The 15,810-nt window shown below is 37.0% G+C and overlaps 1 protein-coding gene across 7 annotated transcripts in view; it reads left to right on the top strand.

The window, feature by feature from the left end:
- Window positions 1-2,804: 2,804 nt before the first annotated feature.
- The window catches only part of GTPBP8 (GTP binding protein 8), a 222,995-nt gene continuing 209,989 nt past the window's right edge, over window positions 2,805-15,810 (top strand). For 5 of the 7 annotated variants that reach the window (XR_013828472.1, XR_013828473.1, XR_013828474.1 and 2 more), the window contains exons 1-5: window positions 2,813-3,461; window positions 5,257-5,355; window positions 7,039-7,169; window positions 8,172-8,271; window positions 10,660-10,778. Coding sequence is in view for 2 of the 7 variants with exons in the window: in XM_079922404.1 (XP_079778530.1) it covers window positions 3,126-3,461; window positions 5,257-5,355; window positions 7,039-7,169; window positions 8,172-8,271; window positions 9,554-9,760 (873 nt within the window). In the remaining 5 variants the exon portion in view is untranslated. Of the gene's footprint in view, window positions 3,462-5,256; window positions 5,356-7,038; window positions 7,170-8,171; window positions 8,272-9,553; window positions 10,631-10,659; window positions 10,779-15,810 lie in introns of those variants that run through there. The other 2 variants (XM_079922404.1, XM_079922403.1) reach the window with 2 other exon arrangements.

The following is a 15,810-nucleotide window of genomic DNA, read 5'->3' as shown; positions in this document are numbered from 1 at the left end:
CCTCAGTGCTGTGGAACTAAACCAAGTGTGGGTTTTCCACAGTTCTTTGAGAGGAGTGCTAAGATGCCCTTAGATCAATTCAAGCCCTATCTCACATCCTTGTTACGTCTATGGAATCTGCATGACTAAGTAGCTGCTTGGTTTCCTAATTCACACTCCTTTTTCCCACTAGGACTTAAATCCTGTTCTGAATGGTATCCCTGACACCCTGCCTATCCAGGAGGATCCTGACTCCCAATCCAAAACCGTTAGCTAGGGTACTACTTTATGCAGACAGACCACCTGGAACAAAGATGCTGCCTACAGTCAGAGGCAGAATATTGCCAGAAAACAGATAATACTATTACAACATTCATCCACCAGACTGGATTCCCTTCAATACTGATTTGGCCTGATTTTCCTGGACTTTGACAATTCCCTGGGTACCCTATGATTTCCATTGCAGTTCCACAACAGAGTTATTTCCCCTACACTAATTCCTCCAGTTTCTAGCTTTTTCCCTCTGACTAGCAGGCCTCACAGCTATGAATGCCTCATGCAGGATTACAAAACGAGTACTGTGATGTCTATTAATCCCTGAACACCTCTCAAACCCTTGTAAGAATTGGCAAAAGTCCTTCATGCTCGGGTTTATCTCCACACCTGGGACCCCAGAGTTAGAAATGAAATAGCACATATGAAAGCACTTTCAAAGTTCAGAGTTGTCTGCAAATGTACCCACATACACATTCAGTGAAGAAAAGATAGACTGTTTAATAAATATTGTTGAGACAAATGGCTAACCATTTGGAAAAAAGTAAAGCTGAGGGCTTCCCTCGTGGCGCAGTGGTTGAGAGTCCGCCTGCCGATGCAGGGGAAACGGGTTCGTGCCCCGGTCCGGGAAGATCCCACATGCCGCGGAGCGGCTGCGCCTGTGAGCCATGGCCGCTGAGCCTGCGCGTCCGGAGCCCGCGTACCGCAAAAAAAAAAAAAAAAAAAGTACTATTAGAAAGTCAAAAGTAAACAAGTTGGGAAAAATATTTCTAAAACATGACAGACAAGAGATCAACATTCTCAATAACGAAACAGTTATTACAAATCAATTTTTTTAAGTGAATAACCTAATAGAAAACATGATTACAAAAATAAATATAAATGACCAAACAAAATCTCAAAATATGTTTATCCTCTTTAATAATCAGGAAAATATTAACTAAAACAAAAAATAGTTTTTTTTTATTTTTTCATCTATGTATGGCAATATTATATAATATTATAATACCCTACTTTTGTAATACCTATTTTGATGCTATAGGGAGTAATTTGTTGCAATTTCTTTAGAAGATGATTTTTCTACAGAAATATGAAAAATAAAAGTGCACACACCTGGGCTTCCCTGGTGGCGCAGTGGTTGAGAATCTGCCTGCTAATGCAGGGGACACGGGTCCGAGCCCTGGTCTGGGAGGATCCCACATGCCGCGGAGCAACTAGGCCTGTGAGCCACAACTACTGAGCCTGCGCGTCTGGAGCCTGTGCTCCGCAACAAGAGAGGCCGCGATAGTGAGAGGCCCGTGCACCGCGATGAAGAGTGGCCCCCGCTTGCCACAACTAGAGAAAGCCCTCGCACAGAAACGAAGACACAACACAGCAAAAATAAATAAATTAATAAACTCCTACCCCCAACATCTTCTTTAAAAACAAAAAAAGTGCACACACCTTATGCACCTATCAAGTCCTCTTCTAGGAATTTATCCTACTTCCACAAGTGTGCAAAGATATCTATTCATGAGTGCTCACTGTAGCATTGTTGTAATAACAAAACCTAATTAGTGATCAATAAGACACTGGATATATAAACGGAATAATATGCCTCCATTAAAAACAATCATGTAGGAAAATGTTACTATGACAATGTGAAAACCACATGTGAACAATGATAACAAGAGAAGAGGCCACCCTCTCATATCTAACTAGTGCTTGGAGTGAATGAGGACTTTGTGTTTTTATGGTAGTTTAGGGTTTGTTTGTTTGTTTTTTTAAATCATGTAGGTCGGTACGTATTGATATAAAAAGACTTCCAAATATATTGTTTAAAAAATTTTAAAGGCTTTAGAACAGTATTTTGAGTTAAAATACATACATGGTAATATATATCCAGAATGTCTGGATGTTTACAATGAAGTGTTTTCTTTGGAGGAGAGAAACTAGGGGAAGGAGGAAAGCCTCAAAGCCCAATGCAAAGATTAACAAAAAATTAGCCGGCCGGCAGTAGGTCAGGCTACTCTCCAAGTCGTTGGTCCTGTTCGTTAACTTTTCTGTAACATTAATTCAAGAATTGCCCTTATCAGTCACTGAACAACCTGGGGAATCGCTCAAAACACCGTGCGTTAACCTTGGTATGCTGTTTGCTGCTAAGGTTTTAGAAGACCCATCGTCTTTTAAGCAGGAATATCTTACAGATATTCATTTTGTCATGATCCCTGTATCTCCCATTCCAGCAGTGATCGGTTTGAATTGCTTTGAAAAGAAACTTTTGAAATAAGATGTCATTACATAACTTCAATGAAACAACTCGAACACTTGTGCAAACTGTTTTTTTTTTATTTTATTCTGTAAGAAATCTCTAAAATTTAATGACATTTCCTGCAACTATAGAGAAGACTGAATGAAATATGAACAGGCGCTTTTTCAACTACATTTCTCACCAGCCCTTTTCATTGTTGAGAAAGTGTTTTTCCTAGTGATTTGTACAACGTTAACGTCCGTGAGACAACCAGAAACTGTGAAGAGCAAACTGGCCTGAAACCCACCAGAGCTGCACAGGTTTTCTTCTTCATTTGAGCCTCAAGGCTCACACAGCCAGATATGTCTCTTCACCTCTGAAAATCGTTAAACAGCCTCCCCACAGCGACATACAAGTCAAAGGCACAGGTGTCAGGGCTAGAGTGTGAAAGGCACCCAGCGAACTTTTTTCCCCCTGCGAAGTAACACCTGCCTCCGGCTCTCTGTACGCGAAGAGCTTAAGCGGGAACCAGCGAGGCCAGCGGAGACTACAATTCCCAGCAGGCGTAACGGGAGCGGGGTCACGCACGCGCAGTTCAGACCTTCGGAACGAAGGCCCGAGGCGGGGCTTCTAGGAGAGGAAAATGGCAGCACGCCGGCTGTGGTTTGACGTGGGCTGGCTGTTTGCGATGGGGGCAGAGCTGGGGAGCGGAAGACGAACTTACTGCACGTCCCAGGCCTTCGCGGAGGTTCTACGGCTGCCAAGCAAGCAACTGACGAAGCTCGTGTTCCCACTGCAAGAACTCGAGCGGCATTTCGTCCCGGGCTCGAGGCCCGACCTTCACCTGAAGATCTTCAACCCAAGCCTGGATGACATCGCGAGGGCGGAGAGCGTCTTCACGGCTTCCTCGCGGAACCGCATCGAGTACCTCAGCTCCGCCGTACGTCTCGACCACGCCCCGGACCTCCGCCGCCCGGAGGTGAGAACGGCAGCCGGATGCGGGTGCTGAGGACTTGGGCTGGGATTTTGCTGTCATCTCTTTCTTGTCAGCAGACCGGAGAGATTTACTAGCTTTCTGTGGACGCATATCATTATTATAACAAAGTAAGCAGATATAGTTTTAATTATTTTGATAGTGAATATAAAAGACTTTAAAAGGCGTTTAAAAACTTAACCATTTATCTTTTTTTCTAATTAATTGCAGTAGAGAATACATGCCGAGACAAATTAGACAAAGTGAAGAATATGAAAAGTATAGGAGTTTCACAAATGAAGTGATTCTTATCAATACGTAATTTTCACCCAATCTAAATTTCCTATCGTGGCAAAAAAAATTTTATATATAGATGGCAATAATGTATAACATTTTTAAAAACAACTTAAGTGAAATTCAGTGAGTGTGCATTTTATTCATGTCCTGCAGTTTACTATTTTGTTCTGTTAAATGAAGGCTCTGACCTCCTTACATACTTGTGATAACGGTACCACTGCACTGAAACTTTTCTGCTAATATATTTAGAACTGCTGTAATAATTTAAGAGTACATAAATCACTTAATGATTTTAAGATAGCATCGATTTTCAATTTTATAAATTACTGGACTTTTTGTGTAATTGGCTTTTTAATTCAGTTTTATTATCTGTATATTATCATTGGATTTAATCTGGGAGAGCATTTGAAATTTTTGCAGGACCCAAATCAATTCATTCTGAAGGACTGACCCCAGTTTTGCAAAATGTGTAGCATTGCTGGCCCCTGCCCACTAAATGCCACCCAATCCTATTGATAACCAAAAATGCCCTTACAAATTTCTAAAACACCCCAGGGGGCGGTACTGCCCTCATTTAGAAGCACTGATTGGAAATGTACCCTCTTCAATACTGTATTAAAAAGACGAGCCATGTGTATTAATCGTTAATATTAGAAATATTTTGTTGCTTTCTACATTCAGACTAAAGGAGAAAAGCTTAATTGGAACAAGAAAGGTCAAGAGAAAGGAGTAATTATAATGGTGCTATGGTGTACTTTGAGAGTTTGTGAGGAAATGGAGTTCCAAACACAGAGCCAGTTCTGTTGAAACGCGTCTAGTTTGTAACTTCAAAAAAGCTTTGTAGGGTCTTCCCTGGTGGCGCAGTGGTTGAGAGTCCGCCTGCCGATGCAGGGGACATGGGTTCGTGCCCCGGTCCGGGAAGATCCCACATGCCGCGGAGCGGCTGGGCCTGTGAGCCATGGCCGCTGAGCCTGCACGTCCGGAGCCTGTGCTCCGCAACGGGAGAGGCCACAACAGTGAGAGGCCCAAGTACCGCAAAAAAAAAAAAAAAAAAGCTTTATAAATATGGAATTCTTAATAAATGTTGCAGATATTCTTGAGTGGCATAGTGTAATTAAAAGCACAGGTTCTGGATGTAGATGCCCTGAGTTCAGATTCCAGTTTCTTCACTTTCTGGCTGTATAATTTTGGGCCAGTTATTTAACCTCTCTCTACCTCTAGTTTTATCACCTGTAAAATGGGGATACGAATATTATCAGTCTCATGGAGATATTGTAAAAAGTAAATAAGAAAATATGTTAAGTGCTTTTAAAACAGTACCTGCCACATTGAAATCATTTAGTAGATAGTAGCTGTCTATTAGAATTTGAGGTTTGACTAACTATAAGCCACTTTTTATGGTTAGGCAAGACTGAGTAGTATTCACAGATTTTTGCAGCTAATACATTATATAGTGATATATATATAAACTAGTACTCAATTATCTTCTTTTTGCTTGTATAAGGTGTGTTTTATAGGCAGAAGCAATGTTGGAAAATCCTCTCTAATAAAGGCTTTATTTTCACTTGCCCCAGAGGTTGAAGTTAGAGTCTCCAAAAAACCGGTATGTTAAAATTTAAAATATATCTAACTATCTCTGAATTGACTAAGATGAATAATAAATGTTGAGGGGGTAGAAGAAACCATCATTGCTAAGTTCCTAGAAAAGTGATTTCTTTCACACAAGCACTAATGTAAGACATTTCATTAATGCCTGTGTATTTCTCTGAAGAAAAGGAAGTGTATCTGGAGTTATTTTAGTAGTCTTGCCAGTATCTTGGGGAAATCTTCCTTGGTCCAGTCTTTTCCAAAGAGTTGTTCTAGTGTCATTCTATATTTGCTTCTTTGAGAATGATCATCTGCTTCTACTTTGATTTTAAAGAAAACAGCTTTAAAGTGTATTATTTTTTCCTCCTCTAATCTTTTATACCTTGCTAACTCAAATATATACACCCATCAGGCAATTCCCAGTTTACCCAGGGCCAAATTATGTGCCTAATATCCCAGCCAGCCTGCTGTAATAGCTTTCTGTCATTTTCTCATTTCCTCTGCTTCCTTCTCAATAATGCAGACTCTACCAATATTTAAGATATCCTCTCCTCAAAACTCACCTCAGTTTTCCTCACCTTATTATCTATCCTTGGCAAAATGTTCACACCAACCCAGTGCTCACTGCCCCTGTTGCCTTGCACTGGAACCCTTCCCTGAGGCTTCACTGGTCTTCTCTTGCTCCGCAGTTTTTCCTATGGTTGATTCCCTGATACCATCCCTGACAATTGTAGTCATTTGTTAACCCTCCTAGCTTTACTCCCTCCTGCCCTGCCTTACCAAATACCCCAGCTAAACTCTCACTTCTTGGTAGGGTTGTTCCCCTTCTGCTGGGAGAGGACAATGGAAGAAATGTATTCTTGACATTCCTAATCTGTAATTCTAAAATTATTTTCCTATAGGTAGACACTTAAGCTGCCTGGGAACCTAAGCATCATTTATAAAATCTTCCCTCTGAAAATAATTCTTCTAAGTTCTAAACAATTGACTTTTAAAGTTATTTGTGTTAATCTTTCCTTTTCTGATTAATAATGTCTGTGGACACGAAACCACATGAATAAACTACTTTTTATCATCTTTACATCAGTTTTAGTTGCACATTTTACAGTTGTACATGCTTTTTAAAAAATGCTTAATGAAAGCACTAATCCCACCTAATAAAACATGCAAAACATCTTGATTTTAGGAAAGTTATAGTCTAGGCATAATAAACTATCAGGCTTTGCATCTAGGTGTTAGGCAAACTTGTATGACTGATAGTAAGCATTTAATTTAACCTATCTGTGCCATAATTCATTCTTCTTTAAAGTGGAGTTATATTGTTCATCAGAGAATATTGACTAATGCAGTCGTACTATTTAGAACAGTATAACTTTTTCACAGAGAGGGAGCTAATGAAGTAGGAAAGACTCGAAAATATTTTGCCTACGTTATTTCTAATATGGAATCTAAAGTTCTTAAATCATATAGATTCTCTTTAAAAAATGAATTGGAGGGAAGTAGTAGTATCATCTAAGCTTATCTCCAGCCACTTGTCTTCTGTCTTCTTTTCCTGTATCATCATCAGCATAGGGTTATATACAGAATACTTTTATGCTTTTAATAAGTAATTGTTAATTGAACAGAAAATATTTTGAGTCATGAAATATATAAAGGACATATTTTAAGAAAGCTTTTATTTTTCCATTTACTTTATCAGGGCCACACAAAGAAAATGAATTTTTTCAAAGTTGGAAAATATTTTACATTGGTGGACATGCCAGGTTATGGCTATAGAGCACCTGAAGATTTTGTTGACATGGTAGAAACCTATCTAAAGGAACGAAAGAAGTAAGAAAAACATTTTTCTTATAATTGTTATGTTGAACCCCCCAAAGTTCTCATGACTAGGACATTCTACACACGATGAACACTTCCGTTTTATCAAATGACTTTTTTAGAAAGTCCACTTTATTCCCTTAATATTCTACAATACAGTATTTAGGAGCAAGGTATATACTGCCTGCTTAGTTTTTTCCTGTAAGTTAGCTTAAACTTAATTTCAATTGTTTTCCTAAATTGAGACTATCAATAGTAACTCAGCAGACTTTATTAATTTTTTTATACCAAACTCTAAGCTGGCTGTTTTTAAAAATGAAAAATGTTGGTTAATGTGGTATTTACCAGATTTAAATAAACTTCAGTAAATTCTGATTATCCTTAAAATACTTCTGACATCATAGCCTCTGTAAATACTACCTTTTTTTATTTCCATAGGTAGTCAAGTAGCAGGTCTATGTTTCAAGCATTGCACAATATATAGAAAAATTAATGTTAACCTTTTGAAGAATAAAAAAGTGTTTACAAGTATCTTGCTTGTTGTAGCTTTACATAGAAACTAAGATAAAATACTTGCAAAAGAAAATGAAAAATATAACATTTGGTTTCTGTTATCTGTTAGTCTTAAAGTAATATTTGAAAATTTAGACATTTTTATGGTAACTTATAGTTAATTGGGTTCCTGTTTCTTTCTCCCACTAGAGTTCAAGCTCTTAGAGGAAGGGGCTCATTCATCTTTGTATCCAGTTCTAGGCAGATTATCTTATGTTCAATATATGCTATTGAAATAAATTAATATTAATGAATTTAGTTACTGAATGTAAATATTGAGACCTGTTGGACTGTAGGATGGACTTCATAGTGAATTGAGAATTCCTTTTGCTTAAAGAAATTTTAAAATTTTGAATTGATAATTATTCAAAGTAAAATTTCTTAGTGTAGTGAAGGTTGGGGGGAAGAAATGAATGAGTATATTTTATATTGCCGTTAATCTTCTTTTCTGCATTCTTATAGTTTGATGAGAACATTTTTGTTAGTGGATAGTGTTGTTGGAATTCAGAAAACAGACAACATTGCCATAGAAATGTGTGAAGAATTTGCATTACCTTATGTGGTAAGTATTTCTTTTGAATCATAGTTACAATTAGAAATACAAGTTCCCTGTGTGTCTATGTGTGTGTGTGCATGTGCACATGTGTACATCTTTTTAATGAAAGAGTAGGTCTTGCCTCCTCAAAAGATAAAGTAGTACCTTTTAAACAATCTTTTCAGTTATCAGCCATTAATATTAAAATAAGTTCTGTGGTACTTTTATTCCCTTTTCCTTCTCCTGGCTTTTAAGTTTTCAAAATTATAGTCAAAGTAAAAGTTTTCTAAACTGTTCATTTAGTGTTCCTAAGTGCATTTCTTTGTTTTTTGGGTTTTTTTTAAATGACAATATAAATATTTGCTAAGACTCATTTGTAGCTCCTTATCAGCAGGTTGGCAGATACTACTTATCAGAATGTAAACAAAACTGCAACTGAAAAATTTGCTAAACTAATCTGGAATTTAAGAACATCACAAGAATATAGTAGGCTCCAGCACACATAAGTAGGATGTTTATATTCTTAAGGAAAACAAAATTTCTTATGAGAATATCTTACCAGTTCTTACTATTGTTTACCCTAGAATAGAATACAGATTGGTAGGTTGGTATCCATATTTATTTTGCTTTGTAGGTTTTACAGATAAAATGGCAGTCTTAAAGTTCCTCTCTAAGGAAAAGAGCCCACTGACTATAATTTGGTTTCAAAAAAATGTCAGAAAACCACTAAAATGTAGTGGTTTTGGAGTTTAGTGCAAATCAAACCATGTTACCAGTCAGAAACTTTTCTGTATTCTTGGGGTTATGGAATTCTTGGGGTTTGCAAAAGCCCTGTGAAACATTAGAGATAATTTATGGTTATGAGGAGCCAAAGGATTGATAAACATAGTCTACGTAGTGAAAAAAAAAAAAAAAAGAAGAAGCCCAAATATCGTGCAACCGGTTATATTAAGTGACAGTGATAGTACTCCTAATTTGATATCATAGATACCATTTTGTGGAATCATATATTTTTCTCAGTTTTAACTTTAAGGAAATATTAACCTTTCTTCTTTGGAAAAGAAGTTGTGATAGAGAAATTATGTCTCCTTTTAAATATTTGCCTTTATGAAAAAAGACTTTCACTTTCTGCTTCTCACTCCTTTTACCATTAATATTTTTTTAATTGAAGTATAGTTGATTTACAATCATTAATTTTTTTTATAACTGAAAAGCATAAATGATTAGTCAGGAAATTTAATTTTATAGAAATTCCCTAGGAAAACCTCTCACAGATACATCAAGCTTTTACTTTTTTTTTTTTTTGCAGTACGTGGGCCTCTCACTGTTGTGGCCTCTCCCGTTGCGGAGCATAGGCTCTGGACACACAGGCTCAGTGGCCATGGCTCACGGGCCTAGCCGCTCCGCGGCATGTGAGATCTTCCCAGACCGGGGCACAAACCCATGTCCCCTGCATTGGCAGGCGGACTCTCAACCACTGCACCACCAGGGAAGCCCTCAAGCTTTTACTTTTTAATTGATTTTGTAATTATCCATGCATTGACCTTCCTCTAGTATGTATTGATAATTGTCATTGAGTAAGTAAATTATTCAAAGTATTTACTGTTGAACCTAGTAGAATCTAGGCTTACTTGGAATATAACTATATATCGGTATAGCTTGGAATATAACTCTAGTGGCTACAACCTACAACTAGCCTGATTTCTAATTTTTCCTTTAAATTTTACATATAAGGCAGAACAATTATGTAGTTCAAAAATGATTATAAGTTGGCAGTTTTATATGGATCAACCTAATAATATTCACTTCTGTATCTTAGACCATAAGATATATAGTGATCGTATGAAACATTTGGCATATGGCAATTGCAAACATGGCACCAGGGTGCTTTTCACTGGTCTTGAATCAAAGATATTATGGCCCTATGTAGTTAAAGCATCAGAAACAGCAAACATATATAGTGTATGCTTTATATATTGCATACATTAACTCATTTAATCTTCTCAGCATCTCCTTTAGGAGGTATTGCTTTTATTTTATAGATGAGGAAACAAGTACAGAGAGATTAAGAAACTTGCATAGGTCACCTAGTTGTTACTGAAATTTGTAACTAAAATGTATAAAACTGTAGAGTAAGAAATAACAGCTGACCCTTGAACAGTGTGGGAGTTAGGGGCGCCAACCCTCCTTGCAGTCACAAATCCAAGTGTAACTTACAGTCACCCCTCCCTATTGGGGGTTCCTCCATATTGTCAGTTCCACATCTGTGGATTTAATCAACCACAGATCGTGTAATATTGTAGTATTTACTATTGAAAAAATATGCATATAAGTGGACCTTTGCAATTCAAGCCCATGTTGTTCAAGGGTCACCTGTACTTTATTTCTAATGCTTAAATATTTGTTTTCCTACAGATGGTATTGACAAAAATTGACAAATCTTCCAAGGGACATCTTTTAAAACAAGTCCTTCAGATCCAGAAATTTGTTGACACTAAAACACAAGGATGTTTTCCTCAGTTGTTTCCTGTAAGGTAAGAGTTGAATTGTCTTTATGTACTAACATATAACTTTATGTACTAACAACCTTTAGTATTAAATCAGTGTATCTGAGGTATCACTTAAAATTACAGGAGTTTGGAAGACTATGCACTTAGCCATAATTTATTGGTACAGCCCATCAACACTTTTATTTTTTCTTCCCTCTATTCTTTCTTTTTTCTGCAGATTCTTGCTAAATCTTCCCTGTAGTATCTTCATGATCTTTCTACCTCAGCCTATTTCAACCCTAGACCACAGTAGAAGTGAAAACTTTTTACTTTTTAAATCACCTAAACAACAGCCATGATAAAGATACTACCATCTCTTTCTCAATTCTAAAGAAAAACAACTCATCTTTATGGTAGAAAGCTCATTCAGGCTGTGAAGGATAAGAATTTTCCTTTTAAAGGACGATGTGCAAAGAAGAAATTCTTCGTGTAAGTTAGAATTAAGCATCAGTAGCTGACAGGATGGTTATTTCCTGAGCAGCAATTTTTGAGATATTAGATGTGGTTTAGCAATGAAACATGAGTTTGTCTTTTCAGTGTACAGTTTGGGTACAGTAAGTAACCTATATACTAGCAGAAATGCAGTGCCACTTCCCTGTGATTTTCTGACTCTAACTTCTTTGACACTATTGTAGTTTCTATGAGAAAATAATGAAACCAAGTAACACTTAGTTGTATATAAAACTGTCCTCTAAACAGTCATTCTACTTTCTACAAATCCAGATCACAATTAAATTGTTGGTAATTATGAACATGCCAGTCTAAATCCATCTTCATTCTTTCCTACAAAATGTTTTTCCCCCGTGTCTTACATTCAAGTATTTATCCTGTTCATTTGTCTGTGTCCCATATATACAGTGGAAACTCCTAGGGGCAGGAATGAAATCCTAATTCTTCTTAGAGCCCTGAGCATTGGCATAGAAATATATCTGTTTCTTTTAAACATTTAATAAGAAGGAAGTGAGACTTCCTCTAAAAAGGCAAAACAAACATAAGATGGGCAAATTATGGCCTAACAGAAGCATTTATTGAAAAAAAAAGTTTTAGTTGACTGTAAGCTGAGTTAAATAGTATAGTGGGACTGGGGAAAAACTGACAATGTTTTCTTGAGCTACATTATTAGAATTATAGTGTTCAAAACAAGGGAATGATCAAACAGTAGTCTCACACTGCTATAAGCTGTATGCTACCAGATCAGTTGAGCTAGATTGTGGCTTGACATTAAGAACAACTAGAGCTATCTGAAAACAGATGGTCTTGGGGGAGGTTATGTCACTAGATCATTCAAAACACTTAATTGATCCACAAAGTAAGCATCCCTGTTTCACAGATACGATTACAAGTCGGAGAAGTGAAGTGAGTTATAGAGACGTATTTGCTGAAATAGAAAGAGCATGAAAAAAAAAAAAAAAAACATGGACCTCAGGGTCAGACAGCCATGGTTTTGCATAGTTCCCCTACTTCTTGGCAGTAGCTTTTAAAAAAGCAACTTATTTCATTTTCTGAGTAAAAAAATATGACAGAAGGATTAAATAAAATGCATTGTGACTGATATACACACATTAGCCACATAATAAATGTTAGTTTCTTTCCTTCCCAAAGGTCAGTCAGTGAATGGCAGGGTTAGGCCAACAACCCAAACTATCACATTCTCAGTACTTTTTAGAGGCGCAGCCTTCTTTAGATGTGCCAGCATTTTCTGCTGCATGACCTTGGAATCACTGCCACTGTATCACTAAGTGACTAAGGCACTGCAGAAGCCACACAGCACTCAAGGTCTTAAGAATTGAGACACACGCAGGAGGCTGCTGGCTTTCAAGAACTTCAATGTTCACCATACCACAGTGACAACATACAGGAAGTTGTCAGGTTGTACTCAGTAGTTCTCAAAACCCAATTCAGAAAATAGAGTTATTTATACTGCTTGCTTTTATTTGCTTGACCAAGTCCCAGTACATCCCTCCAAAAGAGGATTTGGCCTACTCACAGAATAATTATTATAAAGTAAGTCAGGTTTTATTTCCTTATCTTCCTGTATGATCTTGGTAGGAGAAAGATGGAAGTGTGGGTAGACATGTAGTCCAACAGGGTTTGGCCTTTAAGCCTGCTGGCAAAAGTTAAGTGCTAACCTTCATGTCTGAACTCTGCCCCAGCTGAGTAGAGAAATAAAATTGGTGAAAGGCCCCTAAAGATTGATTCTGGGATCAGTCTGTTTTTATAAATGATATGGAAGAAATATATAAGTAGGCACAATATAATTGTTTCTGTGGTTTTAAAGCAAATGAGAACTGAGTCTTAAGGACAAAGAAAATCATATGAGTTGACAGAAATGTTGCAAATCAGTTCACGGTGCCATAGTGTGTGGACTATCCAACTTGTATCGCTCCTGTAAACTGTACATGTGTAACTTCAGTTATAACTGAGAATCATTATGCACTGTTCTCAAGTAGGCAGCTTTGGTCAAAAAGTCTAAAATGCTGTACTTTATCAAAAAGAGAATTAGCAATACAGCAGAAAATATTTTACCTGTGTTATATACAGGTATACACCATACATGTATCCATAAACGTCATAGTGTCTCCATAAAAGTCCACATATCCCAAGAAACCATGTGTTCATTTCCATGCTGATAAATGGATGAAAGGATATGGATGGATACAGTAAGATAGATCGAATAATAGACACAATAATGGTGATGATTTTTTTTTAAAAATCATGATAAAAGGTCTACATTATCATGGTCATTGAATCTTTGAGACAAAAAGAACAAATTAAAGAAATCAGAATTTTAGTCTGGGAAATAAAAAGCAAAACAAGATATTCCAATGGCATTTCTCACAGAAATAGAACTAACAGTCCTAAAAGCTGTGTGGAACCACAGAAGACTGCAAATAGCCAAAGCAACCTTAAGAAAGAACAAAGCTGGAGGCATCACACTTCCTGATTTCAAACTGTGTTACAAAGCTATAGTAATGAAACAGTACGGTATTGGCATAAAAACAGACACATAGGTCAGTGGAACAGAATAGAGAGCCCAGAAATAAACCCATGCATATATGAGCAATTAATTTACAAAGGAGCCAAGAATATACAGTGGGGAAAGGACAGTCTCTTCAATAAATGGTGCTGGGAAAATTGGACAGCCACGTGCAGAAGAATATGTTAAGACCTGAAACCATAAAACTCCTAGAAGAAAACAGGCCCTAAGTTCCTTGACATCAGTGTAGGTGATCAGTTTTTGGATCTGACTCCAAAAGCAAAGGCAACAAAAGCAAAGATGAGTAAATAGGACTACATTAAACTAAAAGCTTCTGCACAGCAAAGGAAATTATCAACAAAATGAAAAGTCAGCCTACTGAATGGGAGAAAATATTTGCAAGTCATATATCTGATAAGGGGTTAATATCCAAAATATATAAAGAACTCATACAACTCAATAGCAAAAAAAAAAAAAATCGGATTAAGAAATGGGCAGAGGATCTGAATAGACATATTTCCAAAGAGAACATACAGATGGCTAACAGGTATATGAAAAGATCCTCTAATCATCCTCACTAAAGATCCGCACTAATCATTATGGAAATGCAAATCAAAACCACAGTGAGATATTACCTCACATCTGTTAGAATGGCTATTATCAAAAAGACAAGAAATAACAAGTATTGGCAAGGATGTGGAGAAAAGGGAATCCTTGTGCACTATTGGTGGGAATGTAAATTGGTGCAACCACTAAGGAAAACAGTATTAAGATTCCTCAAAAAACTGAAAATAGAACTACCATGTGATCCAGGAATACACTCCTGGATATATATCTGAAGAAAATGAAAACATTAATTCGAAAAGATATATGCACTCCCATGTTTGTTACAGCATTATTTTCAATAGCCAAGATATGGAAACAACCTAAGTGCCCCTCGGTGAATGAATGGATAAAGAAAATGTGGTATTATACAGTTGACCCTTGAATAGTGTTAGCGGTTAGGGGCTCTGACCCTTGGCCCAGTCGAAAATCCAAGTATAACTTATAGTCGACCCACTATATCCACATTTTCTCCGAATCCCTGGATTCAGCCAACCAGGTGTAATGCTGTAGTATTTACCATAGAAAAAATCCACATATAAATGGATAAATGGAATTCAAACCCATGTTGTTGAAGGGTCATTGTGTATACACAACTGGAATACTATTCATTCACAAAAAAGAAGGAAACCTTGCCGTTTGCGACAACATGGACGGGAGAACATTATGCTAAGGGAAATGAGTCAGAGAAAGACAAATACTGTGTGATCTCACTTACATGTGGAATTTAAAACAACAACAAAACAAGCTCATAGATGCAGAGGAGAGATTGGTGGTTGCCAGAGGTAGAGGTTGGGGGTAAGAGAAATGGGTGAAGGTCAGAAGGTACAAACTTCTAGTTCTAAAATAAGCCATGGGGATGATGTATTGTACAGTATGGTGACTACAGTAATACTATATTGCATATTTGAAAGTTGCTAAGAGAGAAGATCTTAAAAGTCCTCATCACAAGAAAAGAAAATATTTTTTAACTATAAATGGTGATGGATATAACTAGACTTATTGTGGTGATCATTTTGCAATATATACAAATATCGAATTGTTGTACCCCTGAAACTAATATAGTGTTATGTGTCAATTATACTGCAATAAAAAACAAAACAAAACAAACAGAAAAACACTTCTGGTCTGGAAAATAAAAGGCAAAACAGTAGATGTGAAATTTTTAGAATCATGAAGGACATAGATCCGATAATGTGGATCTCCAGATTTAGGATACTTCAAGAGGCTGGGGGAAGAGAGGAAAAGTAGGACAGATTAAGACATTCTGTTTCATACATGGAACTCACAAGAGTTTGTAAACAGATTTTTTTTTTTTTTTTTAAGAGTTGGGGTCTCACTATGTTGCCCAGGCTGGAGTGCAATGGCTATTCACAGGCACGATCCCACTACTGATCAGCACGGGAGTTTTGACCTGCTCCGTTTCCGACCTGGGCC

The sequence above is a fragment of the Stenella coeruleoalba genome, assembly GCF_951394435.1.
Source record: "Stenella coeruleoalba genome assembly, chromosome: 5".
NCBI classification, from domain to species: domain Eukaryota; kingdom Metazoa; phylum Chordata; class Mammalia; order Artiodactyla; family Delphinidae; genus Stenella; species Stenella coeruleoalba.
Note: the sequence above shows the minus strand (reverse complement) of the source record. Positions and strands in the feature narration are given on the sequence as shown.